Here is a 17,640-nt window from a genome sequence, read left to right as displayed (position 1 = left end):
CTTCACGGAACCCCGGAGTTCCACGGAGTACCAGTTGTGAAACACTGTCCTAGAGGATAGGTCCATCAATGGCTATTAGTCAGGATACACAGGTATGCAAAACCATGCTCTGAAGTATCCCTAGCATGTGATGGCTGGAAGTTGGAAATGGGAGATGGGATAGATCACTTGATTATCTTCTGTTCATTCCCTCTGAAGCACCTGGCATTGGCTATCCTTGAAAGACAGAAGGTGCATTGGGCTAGATGGAGCATTAGCATGGCTATTCTTTTGTTCTGGTGTATATTTGTTAGAATATGATGTATATAAAAGGTGCAAAACTTTTGCAGTTATACTTAAAAAAGAAGTTAAGGAATGTGGAAGTTATAGTCTTCATAGAAATGTTAATCTAAGCAAGTTGCATTGTATTTATTACATTTAATAATGGGAGTTAAAAGTTCCTAGGGATTTATTGTGTTCCCTGCTCCTCATGCCGCAGTAACAAACTTTGGTTTTGCTTGTAATATCTTCAATTAAAAAAAAAAAAAAAACCAAAACCACCATACCCGATCATGTGTGACGTAACACTTACTAGGAGAGCATCAGAATCTCGAAAAAAAACAGTGAACGAGGGTAGAAGTAACAAAACAATATAGATATGCAGAGCTTAATCCTGCAAGCCTTCTTCAGATGTGAAGAGCTTTCAGATTTGCTCTTGTAACTTGCATTTCTAGGATTGGGTTCGGCGTGTGGGTGTGTTGCGTTGCAGTAAGACAGTCCTGTAAATTGTCCAAGATGCTGGTCAGATTGAGATATTGTAAACTGTGATATAAAAGGTGTAACCCTTTATTAGGGACTGACACCATACCCGCTTGCTGTCACTGAGCATACTCCCAAGTGCTTTCAGTCGGTTATAATTAGAGCCCTGCACATCCACAGATATTCATGGTATCTGCATCAGTGGCTCATTTTTTGCAGCTACAGATGCGGCTACAAATTTTGTATCTGCACAAGGCTCTACTTGTAACTTTCTTTGTATAAAAAATTCCCTTTTGTATCACACACACAGTACCACATAACAGTGTAAAATAAGGGCTGGGTACAGGGAAAGTTTTCAGCTTGATTTTTTTATCATCCAGGGTGCATTGAACTGATCTCAAGTTGTTGATTGTAGCTGCCTTAGTGTGATTAGAGTCTGCAAAAAGTGACTCTCTTAATGGTATTGTGAGGTTCCATGTTTCTGTTTCAGTGACTCCAGATCACTCCGGATTAATTACAGATCTAAAAGATGTACTTCTAACTACCAGCTCTGCAAACTCAGCCAAGCATATAAGTCAGGCTGGATTCCTTCTGGCTCACGTAGAAATCTTAGTTAATAATTCTGTTGACTCATGAAATGGAATAGAAATCATTTGTCTCCTATAGTCATTAGAGACGTAAAATCCTGATTAAACAGTTAATGGGTTAACTGATTAAGCAGAATCCCGCTCCTGCCCGCAGCAGACAGCTCCCAGGTACTGGTTAACTGGTACCCAGTACGCATCATTTGGTAAGAGTGATGTGATGCTTACAGGTTAATTGGTTGCCCATTCACATGCCTAGTAGTTATATTTATATTTTGTACAGGTTGAACCTCTCCAGTCTGGCACCCTCAGGACCTGACTGGTGCTGAACCACGGGAGGTCAGTATAGTCTAGCAGCATTACCAATGCTTCCACTGCTTACTGGGCTCTTAGAAGACATTGAGGGATAAATTAGAGCTAAATAATAGCACAGAACACTGAGAGCCAGGAATGGTGGTTGTAAACAAATTTTACAGGAATGCAGGAAATTTGGCCACGCCCGTGATAAATGGAAGTCCGGCTAACTAAAATCATGCTGGACCACAGATGTTGCCAGACTAGAGAGTTTCAACCTGTAGTATGTATCAGAGGGGTAGCCGTGTTAGTCTGAATCTGCAAAAGCGGCGAGGAGTCCTGTGGCACCTTATAGACTAACCGAAGTGTTGGAATATAAGCTTTCGTGGGCAAAGACCCACTTCTTCACATGCATGTGGCATACATCTGACGAAGTGGGTCTTTGCCCACAGAAGCTTATGCTCTAACACTTCGGTTAGTCTATAAGGTGCCACAGGACTCCTCGCCGCTTCAGCCTGTAGTATGCTCACTTTATCCCCACCCTAAACAGCTGCAGTTCAGAACAAGGCAGGAGTTCAGATCCGAAGAGAGAAAAGACAATTTTTTTCATAGTCCATTTTCAGAGCAGAATTACACTTTCAAGAAAACTTGTGCTTATTGCTATATTAATATAACAGCCTAGTAGCAGCTACCAGTGGGAAAACAAATATTGTGCTAGATAGCTGGCATCTTATTATAATGTCTTTTTGTATGCATGTTGCATAGTGTGGGAGTCTGTGTCTTGAAGAGAACTCAGCTAGAATATAAGGAAGGGCAAAGTATATGCTTGTAATTAGCTGTATAATGCAGATTGTTTTTTGGGACTTATAGGTTATTGTCGTATCCCACCCATTCTGCAGTTTATGCCTACTTGATACATTCATTTTTTCCACTTCAAAATTCTTGTAGCTAATTCACTCTCCGGATTCCTGCGGGGGGGGGGGTCTCCACTTTTGCATTGACACTCCCGTGTTTGCCAAATTACAATACAACAATAGTAACAGAAAGTCATCCAATGTTTCCATTAGGAATCCTATTTTATGAACTGACTATTTCTGCATTTTCTAAGTCGGTGAGGGAATTGATGCCAGTGAATCTACTGCAAAGTACAGCCATAGTTTTTAAAAAATATGCTTTTTGTGCATATTGGAGCTAATCCTTCATAATTGTAAATGGCTATTTTGGTTGAAAAATACTTTCTGTTAAGGAATGTGCCCTGAATAATCCTCTGAAATCTTGTGCTGATAGAATCAGCTATGTAAGGAGGCCTTGTGACCTAGTCAAGTCTGGGACAAAAGTTAACAGTCACTTGAGATGCAAGATTGTTTAAAAGTGTGCTTTTTGTCTCGTGAAAATCAGCAGTCTCACACCTGCCTGAAGCTGTCAAAGTTGGGATGAAGTCTCTAACCAAGCACTGGAGACTGTTTATCACATTACCATCTAAATACTCTTTTATTCTCAGCTGTTTTTAGGCTATTTTAAAAATGCTGCTGCTTTTGGTTTGGTTTTCCACTGCAAAACAACAGCTGAAAACTTCCTGTACACCATTACCATTAGGATTTGAGGTTGACAATTCACTTAATCCAGTCATCTGCACTAAAGAGAGAACATCTGAGGATGGTCAGTAAAGAAATGCTTGCTGCCGATGAAATCAGTTTTTCTCTGCAGCAGAAATTCTCTTTCACAGAAAACTCATTTGTTAAACTTTGATTTGCTGTTTATCTTTTTTTCACATGCAGTGAGCTTTGTACTTCCCCCTTTGTCTCTAATAGCAATGAAACCATCTGTCTTGTGTTACATTATATAGAGGGTTAGGACAAGTATGTGGATCAATATGGCTGTTATCATTGGGACTATGAAGACATTCTTGTCCATGGGACTTAATTACACATTGACAATGAAATGTACACAGTATAACTATACTCTGCATTTCATCTGTTGTTTCTCAAAGTTTGAGAAGCACTTTGAAATCTATCTTCCTTAATCAACGGATGGGATATCAGAGCTGTAGAGAGTAAGAACAAAATCTTCCAACTTGGGTATCAAACTTCAGGCATTTTAAGTGGCTTTTTTTAGGTGCCGAATGTTACCCCCATGTTTGAAAATGTTGGTCTACCTCACTTGTTTAAATGATGTGATTCTCAGATCTCATGATTTCCCAACCCCTTGCTTATTGTAGGAGACCATAGCTGCTACTCAGTGACCTATCCGAGCAGGACAGGAGCTCCTATAGGTCATTATGGACACCTGTACTCCACAGGTGCATTAAGACCATTTTATTCATTATCATTGAAATAACATAGGGTATGTCTATACTTGCACCCTCTTTCGAGAGAGGGATGCAAATGAAGACATTCAAAATTGCAAATGAAGCTGGGATTTAAATATCCCGTGCTTCATTTGCATATTCACGTTATGGCGCTATTTTGAAATATCACTATTTCGAAATAAGTCGCTGTTAAGATGCAGTTATTTCGCGAGAAAACCTTTCTCTTGAAATAACCCTTATTTCTCATACAATGAGGTTTACCAGTTATTTCGAGAGAAGGGTTTTCTCTCAAAATAACCGCGTCGTAACAGCATCTGTTATTTCAAAATAGCGCCATAATGTGAATATGCAAATGAAGCACGGGATATTTAAATCCCAGCTTCATTTGCCATTTTGAATGTCTTCATTTGCATCCCTCTCTCAAAAGAGGGTATAAGTGTAGACATACCCAAGGCCATACCAATTAGATGTGTGGAAATATGTGCAGTAATATTAAAATATGCTCTTCAGTGTCCACATGACAAAATGGCATAGTAAAACAGAACTTTATAATGAAACTTGTCATAACTGGCTTCTCCCAGGACTCTTTGAATTGTGGGGAGGGGAGGATAAAGAATAATTGTATCTGATACAATGCAAGATATTTTTGGCATTGTGTTACGATCTTTATTGTGTAATTTCAGTCTTGAGCGGTGTAGATTTCTCTGCAGTAGTGAACAGTAAATGCCTTTTAGAAAATATTGACTGCAAAAGTAGTACCTTTTTTTCTGGCTACATATCCTTCATAGATGCTTTCAGATTTATCTTATTAAAATGTAGTCCCAATATGTTTGGTTTTAATCACTTTTTCTGTTTGTACCCGTACGGCTATATTTTTTTTGAGCTTTGTATTCGTGTACATGTTTTTTTTAAAGTTTAGAAGCTACCAAACAGCACAAAAGTCAATGAAGTTCTTGGCCGGAATAATATATTTATAGACTTCATTTGCTTATTTATTCCATCCGGAGTGCTAGCTTGTGGTGTCCAAGCAAAGTTAGCTAGAGGTGCCTTCCATCCCTTCCTGTGCGGTAGGAGTGTGGTTCTGCTGCATGAGAAGGCGGGGAGCTGTTGGGCACTGACATGGGGTGCATTCTGTCCTGCAGTAGAGGGTAGAGCAGAGATGGGGCAGATGGCTCCTCAACAGCCTCGTTTCCCTCAGGGAGCGGAGACTGAAACACAGAAGTTAGTGCCTCTGCAACGTAGGGAGAGGCTTGCTTCCCCTCACCTTCTCTGTGGAGTTCACCTGTCTTGTGGGTTGACTCAAGCAGCAGGGATTTCCCTATACTGGGGGGTCAGGACAGTTCATGTGGGGGCAGGAGAGGAGAGCATCATGTGGGGGTTTGGGCACTGGCACCCTCAGTTCTGCCTATCTCTTCCTGTGGCGTGGTACTTCCCTGAGTCTTCTGTGGGCTGTAGTGCTTTTGTTTTGATCTCAGTTGTTGAATTTAATATAAGGATGTTAAAAAGCGGGTAACTGACCAATCATTTACTCAATACAATTTGTATTGAGTACACAGTGAGTTGAAAAGCTGTGGCTTTGCAGTTTAAAGGTAATAGGAGCCAGGCATGCAGAGCCACAGGGGGTAGGTCTGGGACCCCATGCTGTGGCTCTGCTTTCCAAATGTAAGAGCCTCTCATGCCCCCCAGTGCACCGGCTCCTGTCCCCCAACCCCGCTGCCTAAGCTTATTGGGTAGTTGCTTACATCCCTAGTTTAGTATGCAGCTGCGGGTTGGTGGTGGTTGCCTGTGACATAGAGGAGGTCAGATGAGATGATCTGGTGAGTTTCTTCTGGCCTTTAACTTTGACACTTCTATAGCCAGTATGGTCAGGATGCCAAGTCAGTATTGCAGCTATAAAGTTGCATTCTTAACTGTAACCCAGAACTACACTTTAAAGCTTTCGGCTGTTAAGCTTGTATTGACTGCGGAGTGTGTGTGTCTTTATGTGTGAGACAGAGAGATGTTGGGTTGCATTAAGGGAGTGAACAGAGGCAAGTTCAGTTAACTGCAATTAATAGGAGCAAGCAGCATGCCACTACTGCAGTTGCTACAGAAGAATGTGCGTAGGCATTGTGTTGGTATTTTTAAAGTAAACCTTGTATTCAGAGCAGCCTCATGGTGTATTTTTGTGTCTCGAAGTCAGCAGTTGTAGTGATATAAAACTTGATTATTGCAGGTCAGTTTACTACATTATGTACTCTTATTTACTTTATGTACTCTTAAAGTTAGCGCTAGGAACCCTTAAGTCTCAGTTCATACAAAGCTACATAGAAGAGTGAAAACAGCAAGTTAAGCTTATGTCCGACGCTCCCTTCCGCATCTTTTCTCTCTTTTTTGCTTGACGTGAAAGAGGCCTGGGGGCCTCATTTGGTTGTTTCTCCTTCCTACTGTCTAGATATCCTGATTCAACTTCTGAGCAGGATCTCTAAATCTCTTTATAAGCTTCCTTTGTTCTTTAGGTTGCTTCTTTATATGAAGCGTCTTGTGATGCTCAGTGTAGAGGCTGATATATTAGAAAAAGGTGCTAGTCCTTTTGTGTTGGGCCTCTCCTGCTGCTTCTCTGTGTGGGTGGCGTTTGGCAGGATTTTTTGAAGTGGAATTTAAGAATTTCAGTTAGCAGCATCAGAGGGCAGCTCCAGGTACCAGACGTGTTAGTGTTCACACCCAGGTGATCAAGTGCAGGATCTTACTTGGTGTCAAGAAAACTCATTCTACTGAAATAAGAGTCTAAAAAATTGCTGTGGAAACATAAAATATGCCACAGCTGAATCAGACTAGTGGGCCATTCAGCTAGGAATCCCATCTCCAGTGGTGTTAAGTACCAGATGCTTCGGAGGAAGTTGCAAGAATTGCTATACAGTAAGTGGACAACTATAAAGTAAACTAACCAGGGTAGAAGCTCTCCCTAACTCTGGAAGTGGTTGGTTTATGCCTCAAAATGAGATTCTGTCCTCTAGTTTCAGGATTCAGACTAATTATTGTAACTACTGATATTTCCATAAATATTCTAGATTTTATTTTTCCTCCTTTGCTTACTGGAAGGGTTAAAATCATTATGTACAGTGATGTGGTTAAACACTGTACTACGCCTACTTTGCTACTGTTCGTAAGATATTTGGTGGTGCATTGATAGTTTCAGGAAAGATTTCTTGGTGTCCCACTGTACTAAATCTGTCACTTTCTGGTAGTGACAATCCCCTTGGCTATCTATTATTTATTTTGAAGAGTTTATTTGTGGATTTAGTTGTGCAAAATAAAGTCATACTTCGGGATTACCTGCAGACACCAAATTTTGCATAAATGGTCCTGCCACTTTATTAGCTGAATGCACTACATTTTACACCAGAATATGCTGGGTGAAAGGTTTAGAAAATTTTTGTTTTTCACTGGAAAAAAGTCCTGAGTATGTTATGATTAGAGTTCATAAAAAATATTTGCTAACAAAATTAAAATAATTTAGTATCCTTTAGGAAAGGGGGGAAGCTGAAGCTTCTTCCTATGGATTCATACAGGGTCATTGCTGGCTGTTCCCCTTTGTCAGAGCAAGGGGAAAAACAGTTTGTTGCATTTCTCACTCTGTGTGAGGAGTGTAGGGGGCAGAGAAGCTGTACACTTTGGTCTCCTAGACACGAACTGGAACTGGAAGGGGAAGAGGAAGCAGTCCTGGTATTAATACTGGGGAGGGGCTTCAGTCTGTGCTCCCCCCCCCCCCCCCCGCAAAGTCTCCTTCCTAGAGCCTCTCCTCACTTCTAATCCTGTCTCCTGCACCTCACTAGCCCCCTTCCCTGAGCCCCTCCTTAAGGACCCAAGCAACACCAGGTAAATATGCTAGTAACAAACTATTGAAAAGTTAGAAAAAATTCCTCTCCCCAAACATAAATTCAAAGGTTCACCTGACACATTGATGAAGACACATGCGTCTGGGGTTGCTGTCATTGCTACGGTAGAGTATTTGTTTTTAATTGAATAATTTGCAGATAGCAGTGCAGAGCTTTTAATACAGGCTGTGACCTTGATGTGCTGTGGAGAGCCCTGCTTTGCAGCTGACTGCTGCTTCTATAGTTCCTGAATTCTACAGATGCTTGAGTCTCCAAAAATACCCCAAACACTATGTACATGGTTTTTATGGATTCTTTTGAAAATAAAGTCCTTCCAATAACAAATCATTTTTCTGTTTGTGTGGTTGAGAGAGGGGAAACTAAAACAAAAATGGGTTGGCAAAAGTCTGTTTTTTTGTGTTTTTTTTTTTTTAACTGAAAAGTACAGTGAAAAGTCAGTATTCTCAAGTTGACATATTGTTTCACATTTTCATATCATTCACTAAGGATCTAAATAGAAGAATTTCTCACCTCTTGCAAGCCTATTCTTCCAGATTCCTGTGTGGGTTTAGAAATCACATAAATCTCTACAAAAATTATTTCCTATTACACATTGGTAATCGTTATGCTAGCTCTTACACAACTCTCAGCATTTAATAATTCTTTATATACATTTTAATAAAGTATCATTGGCCACATTAACTTTCTGCTTTTATTCATCTCATCAACAGTGTATTGCTATGTAATTTCACTACTAAATTGGAATAAATATAATTGACTGAAAAGTGTTTTGTGTTTGTGGGAACGTCACATTCCTACCAGTTAGAGCTCACAAACTTCCTTTAGCTAAACCTGAGCAATAAGGAAGTGAAAGAATAAAGCTAATCACTACAGTTTCACTCCTCTCGTGTGTAAATGTTGTAGCACACGTGTAGTCTTGCACATTGGTCCAGATCCTAGTCTAAGGTTTGATTTCAGTGGAAGCTAGGAAATACTTTTTTTGGGGGGGAGAGGAGCGGGGGGTGGAGAGGCAGAGGCAAGAGGGAATCTGGGCCATACTTTCAAAGCGTAGGGCTGGGGATCTAGTTTGTGGCAGCTCCCAAGTTCAGCTGCATTTTCAATAACTTGATCTTTTACTAAGCACTCTAAATAAAGCCCAGAGTTCTGTTGCTATACTTCTGGACCAAGGTGGGTACTATGTCTCCATTTAAAACAAAACTGAAAAGATAGTGGCATAATAGATTTGTCTGGAAGAGAGCTGGGTGTGCTGCTTTGAAATCTTCAGCCTTTCGACAAACAGTATCAATCTCCATGTGTCTTGGATAATTCTGTGTACTACAGTCCAACCCAACTTGACTTTTTTATAATGACCTCCATATAAACCGCACCTGAAAACAGTTTTACAGAACTAAATAAAACAGGACAGCTATAAGTCTAAGTTCTTGAAGCTGTTTTTAACTTGATCAGTTATTAAAGGCATTACAGAAATTGTTAGGAAAAGAAGTTTTGTAATAAAACATAAGTAGAGTATAATATAGAAACACTAATATTTAAATGGAACAGTTTTGTTAGGAAAAATCTTTGGTTCCAGTTTGTTTTAATGTGAGGCCCTCCAGTACAAAAAATACAATTATCTAGTTTAGTGTTTGAATTAGATTGTCTGTACACTTTTTTTTTAACTGCCAAGATAAACAAATACTTTCTTGTCTTTCTCTTTCCAACAGCTGCGGATAACTGTCTGGTCCTTGTGTACCAAATCTGTTTCTTATATTAAGTATCCCAAAGCTTGTCAGCACGGTGAGTGTATCAGACCTAGTATCGGAAGGACATTAACATGATGATAAAGGAAAATGGTATTTACATATAATCAAACATGTTTATGGTCTGGGTGCCTTCAAGTATCTTCCTGCTGATGCTTATTAGACTAGCCTGGAGGGACATGTGTATCTTAAGGTACATCTGCAGTTACAGCGACATGCGGATGCAAACCCAAATAGCATGAGTATAAAATAGCAGTGTAAAGAGGAAGGCACAACTTAGGCAAGTAGAATGACCTACATACATAGTGATCTTACTAGGTGTCAAGGCTCATTCCCCACTCTGGCACGATAAATGCAGAAGTGGGGGCCCGCAAAAGTACCCCAAAACCTTCTTTCCAGGCTTTGGTAAAAAAACTTCCCCCCAAAATCTTAACCTAGATTTTGGGGATAAAACTCCACTGCCACCACCCAAGTACTGATAAGAAAATTAGGGGGGAGATCACTTAGGAAATCTCACCCCTAAAGTACAAACCAGGACACAAAAATTAACCAATGCCAGGTTAAGAAAAGAAAAGAGAAAGAACTTTTATTATCACCACAGTATTCCTGTTAAAAGCATAATGACTAGTTGGCAAAGTTACAAAGTAATATACTCATGGAGGAAAAACCCCACCATGGGCGAGGAGCTTAGTTACAAAAGAGAGCAAAAAGCATTTTTAAATGCACAAACATCAGATCCCATTTCCCAACCCATAAAACAAAAAAACCTAATGGATTTATCTAAACTTTACCCTACTTACAGAAGAGTGAAGAGTCTGTTCTTGGAGGGAGACATTCTGTCTGTCCCCCTCAGTAGATGGAGAGAAACTCCCTAGAGACAAAGGAGGGAAACCCCAAAATTCCTTTGTCCTAGTATGAAATTCCTACCTACCTTCCTATTGGCTGAATCTACCTGACTTAGGTAAGGTTAACCCCTTAGTTCCCAGGCTGCTGGCTAACCCTCATGATCATGACACTAGGAATGAGAAATATTTAGCTTATTCACCTGTCCAAACTCCAGTGAGAAAAGGAGATACTGAACAAAACTATTGCCAAGTCCGCTGGAAACCAGTAATACAGTATTTTCTGTAGCGAGCATAGCTAGAGAGACTGTATTGTGAGACAAACCCAGAACAAAATATGTGGTCTAAGTATCCCCTTTCAATTGCTCATCTCTATTACGCAACAGTATTCAGCCCTTGTATACATGTATGTAACAGAGTGACAGACTCTGGGATCCTGCACAGAGACTCCAGGCTCCTCTGAATCCTCTTAGTATCAGGTGCTTGAACCATGTAGGAAGTTTTGAGTATTTACAGCTGAGTCAGTAGCAGCTGCATTTTGTTAACTGAAGGGAGGATGGAAGAGAGGCTGACATGCCTCTTGCAGAAGCAAAGGCAACTAGAGTGGGTACTAGGAAATTATGTAGGGAAAATACTGGGTACAGCCAAGCTTGGTAAGGAAGATCTGAGCTTGAAATCTGTTGTGTTACTATGAAGACAGACCCCAGGAAAAGGGTGAGATTGATCTATATGCAGGGTGTATTGTCAGAGAAAGAGGTGGAAGCTCCATCTGCTTACCATATAGGCTCTTGGTGACAAGGATTTTGTTGGCTTAAGCATTTCACTGAGACTCAACATGTGTCGCTACACAAATGAAGAATGTGATCACTCAGCATGGTTTAAGATTTCTTGGCATCTTTATATAGTACAGGCAGTCTGCGACTTATGTGGATCCGACTTATGTCGGATCCCTACATACGAACGGGGCTTTTCTTGCCACGAGGATGCAGGCAGCGGGACCGCCCAGACGTGTCGCAGTCCTGCCGCCCGCGTCCTCCGCGGCGAGAAAAGCTGCTCCGCGTCTCCCTAGTCTGCTGGGGGGGGGACGGGGCCCAGCTAGTGCGCTCCCCCCCCAGCAGACCAGGCTTTTCTCGCTGTGGAGGACGCGGGCAGTCCCGCCGCCCCTGTCCTCCGCGGCGAGAAAAGCCGCTCCGCGTCTCCCTGGTCTGCTGGGGGGGGGGGGGCGCAGCTAGTGCATCCCCCCCCCCCCCAGTAGGCCAGGCTTTTCTCGCTGTGGAGGACCCGGGCTTCCTGACCTGCTCTGCCTCGGGCTTCCTGTAGTCAGCCGCTGGTCAGTTTCAGCAGCGGCTGACTTGGGGACGCCGGGGGCAGAGCAGCTGGGGTGCTGCCGGGTTGGTCCAGTAGCCCCGAGGAGCGGCGCTGCGGGACCAACCTGGCAGTGCCTCAGCTGCTTTGTCCCAGGTGTCCAGATTCAGCCGCTGTTGAAACTGATCAGCGGCTGATTTCAGGAAGCCTGGGGCAGAGCAGCTCTGCCCTGGGCTTCCTTGAATCAGCCACTGATCAGTTTCAACAGCGGCTGAATCTGGACACCTGGGACAAAGCAGTTCCGACTTACATACAAATTCAACTTAAGAACAAACCTACAGTCCCTATCTTGTACGTAACCCGGGGACTGCCTGTACTCCAAAAACACTAGCTCTCACGGGAGGGGAGGGGAGGGAAGTGCTTTTTATCCCCATTTTATAGACCAACTTTGAAAAGGGAGATGGTGTCAGATTAATTATGAGAACTCTGGTTTTTGGGTACTTGCCTGTGGTCAGATTATGCCATTCATAAAATATAATCCTTTCAGAAAGCAATTATTTGTTGTCTGTACAATAAGAGGGTTGTTGGATCTTTCATGTCCTTTCTGATCTCTTATATAACTAATTTCTCTATTTGAACAAAGTGAATTCTTTATTGGTCAACAAAGTGAAGCTATGAATAACTATGATCAGCCAGTATTTAGATTTGATTCTGGAAATTAGCAAAATTCTATAGTGCTTTTGAAATGACATCTTTGGGAATTACCTATCTAATGTGTAAAAACTGCCATGGTAATAAAAAGTATTATTCTTTGGTTGCATAGAAGGAAACAATTGTTAATCTTGTTAAATCCTTTTTTCCCTTTTGCTTGCCTTTTAAACTGGTCTTTCTTCTAAGAAAAGCTTTTGCTGTGATTTCACATACTTTCCTCTCTTGACCTCCTTTTCTATAGATTCCAAGGTCAGAAGGCGTTACTGTGATTGTTAGTCTTTATAAAGCAGAGCACCCACTATTTTTTCTCTCTGGGGTGCTGGAGCACCCATGGAGTTGGCACCTCTGGGCATACTTGCAGGATTATGTAACTCTATCCTAGGAAACAGGGACTGTGAGATAGACTTAAGGTTGGAGGGAGCTAATCAGCTAAAAATGAGCTCCTAGTGTGATGCTGTGGCCAAAATAGCTAATGCATTAATAATTGAGCAGCTTCATTTTTTTTGCCAGAGATTTATGTCTGGCTGATTAGACTTACAATTTACTCTTCGCATCCCATATACCCTTGATAAAATTGGTATAACATTAGCTTTCTTCCAGTCTTCTGGAACTTCCCTTGTGCTCTACTTACTAAAAATCAACATTAATGGTCCAATGAGTGCCTCAGCCATCTTTTTTAAAAATCATGGATGTAAGTCGTGGTTTAGTAGTTGTTTCTCATCCTCCAGAGATACTAGTGGAATGAAAAGAGTATTATCACCATATGATGAGCTTATACTTTTTTTTTCACCGAATACTGAACTAGTTATAACTGCATTCTATTGATGATACCACCATTTCCATTTAGTAATAGATAACACCACTGATCAGATTCTTTTTGTTCTTAATGTATTTAAAAAACCCCTTATTTTCCATAACTCTGTTGGCTGCTATAATTTGTCCCTGTGCCCCTTGGTTTCCCTTATCAACTTCTACAATAGTTAACCTTTGATTATATTCATGACCATCAACTTCCACTCTCTACCATCTGTGTGTGCTTCTGTGTATTTTAAAATAATGTAGTTAACTTGTAGTTAATATGTAGTATATTATCTTATAGCTGCCTTCACTTCCCCATAAATCAGATTAGCTCTTAAATAGCACACCACTTTTCCTTGACTGTATTGTGACTTTTTGGGCGTCTAATAGGTGTTACAAAATTATTCCCAATCATTCACATTTTTCTGATTTAAATTCTTATTCCCAGCTGATTTAGCTCATAATTGTTTTCAGATTTGGTACTTCAGTAGGGCCAGTTTTAATGGTGTGTATATGTGTAACTGTATTTTTTTGTAATCTCTCCGGTAGGAATAGCCTTCACAAAGGATGGTCGCTATATGGCATTAGCAGAGAGGCGTGACTGCAAAGATTTCATTAGCCTCTTTGTATGCAGTGATTGGCAACTACTGAGGGTAAGAAGTGTCCTTGCCTATTGCAGCAACTGCACAAATTTAAAGAATTCTCTGTAGTGTAGAGTATAACTACATTATTAAACAATGGTAATACCTCACTTTAGACTTGGCAATACAGGGCATTTTGTCTGGCTCTTTCATTGGCCTGCAGGTGTATTAGAAACTAGACAAACGCTGCTCAGAAAACGATATACAGTAAGGATAAAGCATAGCATTTTTTACATTAAAATGTTCTGGCTTAATCTGAATAATCCTGTTGACAGTAAAATACATTCCAGAAGCACCATGATAAGAACTAGCTTTTGCCAAAATGATGATCTGAACAGGTAGTTGCAACATAAAAGAATTTTTTTTTAAATTAAAAATGTACATTTTCAAAAGATCTTTCATTTTGTATAGTGTGTTAGGAGGAAATGAGGAAGCAGCAAATGTAGCATATTATAACAAAAGCAAAGGAAATGTTTCTATTTTATGCGGTCAGACATACAAAAGAATGTGCTAATTTAAGATTTTTTTTTAAAAATGTGTAATGATAATGTGATACTAATTCAGGATTAGTGCAGTGTTTAAAACTGTTTCTTTTGTTTTGTTTTTTGTTTTGTTTTGTGTTTTGTGTTTTGTTTTTGCCTCTGCACGTGGGAAGCATTTTGACACGGAAACTCAAGACCTAGCTGGGATTGAATGGGCTCCTAATGGCTGTGTGTTGGCAGTGTGGGATACCTGTCTGGAGGTATGAGAAAATGCAGATTATTTCTGAAGATCTGGAACACTTAATTAAGGACTCTGCAACAGATATTAAGTCAACTTTTCTGGCTACTACATAGAATGCAATATCTTAAAACAGAAAATAAAAGGGCTTTAAGAAACAATTTGTAATATTGTACTTAACAAATTGGTGATGGGTGTCAAATCTTTAAATCTCCATGTAATGTCATTGTTACCAAATAATCCTTATTATATTTTTCTATAATTTAAGTATATTTTATAAACTTAATTTACAAACTTGGTTTTAAAAAATTGCATAAGATCCTAGGAACTATCCAGATAAATAATTGAAGAATTAACTTGAGAGAGAGAGAAAAGGAAAACTCCATTTTGAACATCTGTACATTTTAGACGGTGTTAAAAAGGAGTTACTTAGTCTCTATCTGTTAGTTTAAGTGTCACTAGTCTTTAAATCAAATCAATTTGTGTTGCAGTATAAAATTTTGCTATACTCCCTTGATGGCCGTCTGCTGTCCACATACAGTGCTTATGAATGGTCACTGGGTATTAAATCAATTGCCTGGAGTCCCAGCAGTCAGTTCTTGGCGATTGGCAGCTATGATGAAAAGGTAAAAAAAGGAACTTAAATGAAACCTATTCAAGACAGTTGCAAAATGTCCAAGGAATCAACTCTTAATACATTTTCCTTGAATTAGGTGCGTATCTTGAACCATGTGACTTGGAAGAAGATTACAGAGTTTGAACACCCTGTGACCATTGCTAACCCAAAGATAGTAAGTATAGAATTGGGATTCATTGGATCATTAGAGTACAGGTTGAACCTCTTAGATCTGGCAGTGCCCAGGCAGGGCAGCCCTAACCTCCCCTGATCTGGCAAACTCCCTTGTTTGGGACTCGTCTGGTCCCAAGGGTGCTGGATCTGGGAGGGCCAGCCTGTAGTTTGTTTGCTATCTTTGGTAAAAATTTTTTTACTTTGACTCAATTCCTGCTTCCCTGCTGATCTGCAAATGCTATTAAGGAGACTGAATGAAAATGTTAATAAGTAACTACAAAATTATGTATTTTCATGGGCTTCTCTCAGTACATTCTCTTTTCCTCTCCATCCTCTATTTTTTTTTATTCTGTGTAAGAGAATCATGGATAATTATTGCTAAGTGCTAATATCTTCTGCTAAAGGTGATGTTTGTGTTTACAGACAGGATTTCAGGTGGTATTGTACCCAAGTGCTAGGAAGCTGAACATGAATGAGAATTTTGTAACTCTCAGCACTACAGAATTTGCCGTATAAATGGTGTTGGATTTGAAGCGTCTTACGATTGATCTCCCCTAATCTTCATTTGTATAGGCAAATCTATCTCACTTAGGCTATGTCTGCACAGCAGCTTTATTTCAGAATAATTGACCTTATTCCGAAATAACAAAGAACGTGTCTACACTGCAAGCCGTTATTTTGAAATAATGGTGAGCTGGAGGACTTCTTACTCCGTCTCCCGTAACCCTCATTTTACGAGAAGCAAAGAAAGTCAAAGGAAGAATGTTCTTCCTTCAACTTCCTGCTGTGTAGACAGCGCCAAAAGCCAAATTAAGCTATTTCGACTTCAGCTACGCAACTGACGTAGCTCAAGTTGTGGTTTAATTAGACTCTTGCCCTGCTGTGTAGACGTGCCCTATATGAACAGTTTCTGTAAATGATTGTCACAAATCTGCTTTTTTTATCCTTTCACATGCAGAGTCCATGGCCACAGTTTTTTGCAGTTCTCAGCAGAGAGATAATTGTATGTTTTGATTCAAAATCACAGGCTTTCTCTGTCCCCGTCCCTTGTGAGGGAGACTCTTCATCAGTTGTAATATTATTAATATAGCCATTAGAAGGGACAGAGAAGATCTGACATGTAATAGAAGGATCAGTGTTTGTGGTGAGCAGACTTAGATTTATATGATTTTTTTTTTTAATTTATCATTGTTGCTTATCAAGTACTCTGCCGTGCAGAATATACTTAACTAAAATGTCTCCTTGCTAAAAAGTGGTTTTATCTCTGGTACTTGTCTTTATTATTGTCTGGTCAACATGACTCCAGCATTTCTATTGGGCTACATTCTAGATGTAAATCTGGTTGCCAGACCAAGTGCTACCACAGGCACATGTTAGTTATCCTTCAAATGAGAAACAGATAAAACAGTTCAGTCCCTGTCTGTTGGAAAGACTAGAGCTCCAACTGTACAATTAGTGATGAAATGCTGAAAGCATTTAGCATGACCCCATTAACATTTCTAGTTTGCAGTGGTTCTCAATGGCATGGAATGTTATTTTAAAAAAAACAAAAAAAAAACAAAACCTCAAAACCAAACAAACAACCCCCCCCCACCTGTCCTACTGTACTAAAGACAGCGCAGTTATTTTACTAAATTCACTTTCAGTTGGTAATGGGTAGAAAGGTGTACTCTGTTTGACTCTTTACATAGGCTCTCAAATGACAATCGTTGGATTATTTAAATCACTATCTGTTTCTGTTTTATGCAATTGCTTTTTTCTGAATGTGGGCCCAATTTTCAAATACAGACACCATCAGGTTTCAAAATTCAGCATTTCTTGGCCCAGGTCTGCCTGCTCTCAGTGTACTATACCAAACAGGATTGAGAAACCCTGTGTAAATGTATTATGAATGAGCCTTAATACTTGTTTTGACAGTGGGATGTGGAGGAGTCCACAGGGTAGGTTCAAATCTTGCTATAAGCCCTTTTGTGAAACTGTCTTCTCTTTCTGTGCAGATTGTATATAAGGAAGTAGAGAAATGCCCCAGAGTTGAAACGGAGAGCCTTGCCCTCCCTCCAGCCAAAGCGCAAGCCAGCTCTCTCTTCAGAATACAGAGTAAATGTGAGCAAACGAAAATGGGCCACTTTAGAATACTTGTGATGTAAAACATTTAAGCCATGGCTCTGCCTGCGGGGGTGGGGTGGGGAGTGGCAAACCTTAGGGTGCTAATGGGAAGCCCATTTAATTAAACGCAAAACCTCAAAGAACATGTCTGTCTCGGCTAGAAAAGATGATGGTTGTAGAATGTGG

The 17,640-nt window shown here is 40.3% G+C and overlaps 1 protein-coding gene across 1 annotated transcript in view; it reads left to right on the top strand.

Annotated features, from left to right (window-relative positions):
- The window catches only part of WRAP73 (WD repeat containing, antisense to TP73), a 35,309-nt gene that overhangs the window by 13,728 nt on the left and 3,941 nt on the right, over positions 1-17,640 (top strand). Inside the window, exons 4-9 of the mRNA XM_075906622.1 lie at positions 9,506-9,578; positions 13,747-13,850; positions 14,494-14,580; positions 15,050-15,184; positions 15,272-15,349; positions 17,346-17,451. Coding sequence (XP_075762737.1) covers positions 9,506-9,578; positions 13,747-13,850; positions 14,494-14,580; positions 15,050-15,184; positions 15,272-15,349; positions 17,346-17,451 — 583 coding nt within the window. The remainder of the gene's footprint in view (positions 1-9,505; positions 9,579-13,746; positions 13,851-14,493; positions 14,581-15,049; positions 15,185-15,271; positions 15,350-17,345; positions 17,452-17,640) is intronic.

This window comes from Pelodiscus sinensis, chromosome 23, assembly GCF_049634645.1.
Source record: "Pelodiscus sinensis isolate JC-2024 chromosome 23, ASM4963464v1, whole genome shotgun sequence".
Taxonomy (NCBI): domain Eukaryota; kingdom Metazoa; phylum Chordata; order Testudines; family Trionychidae; genus Pelodiscus; species Pelodiscus sinensis.
The sequence above is the reverse complement of the archived record's forward strand: the minus strand, read 5'-3'. Positions and strand labels throughout refer to the sequence as shown.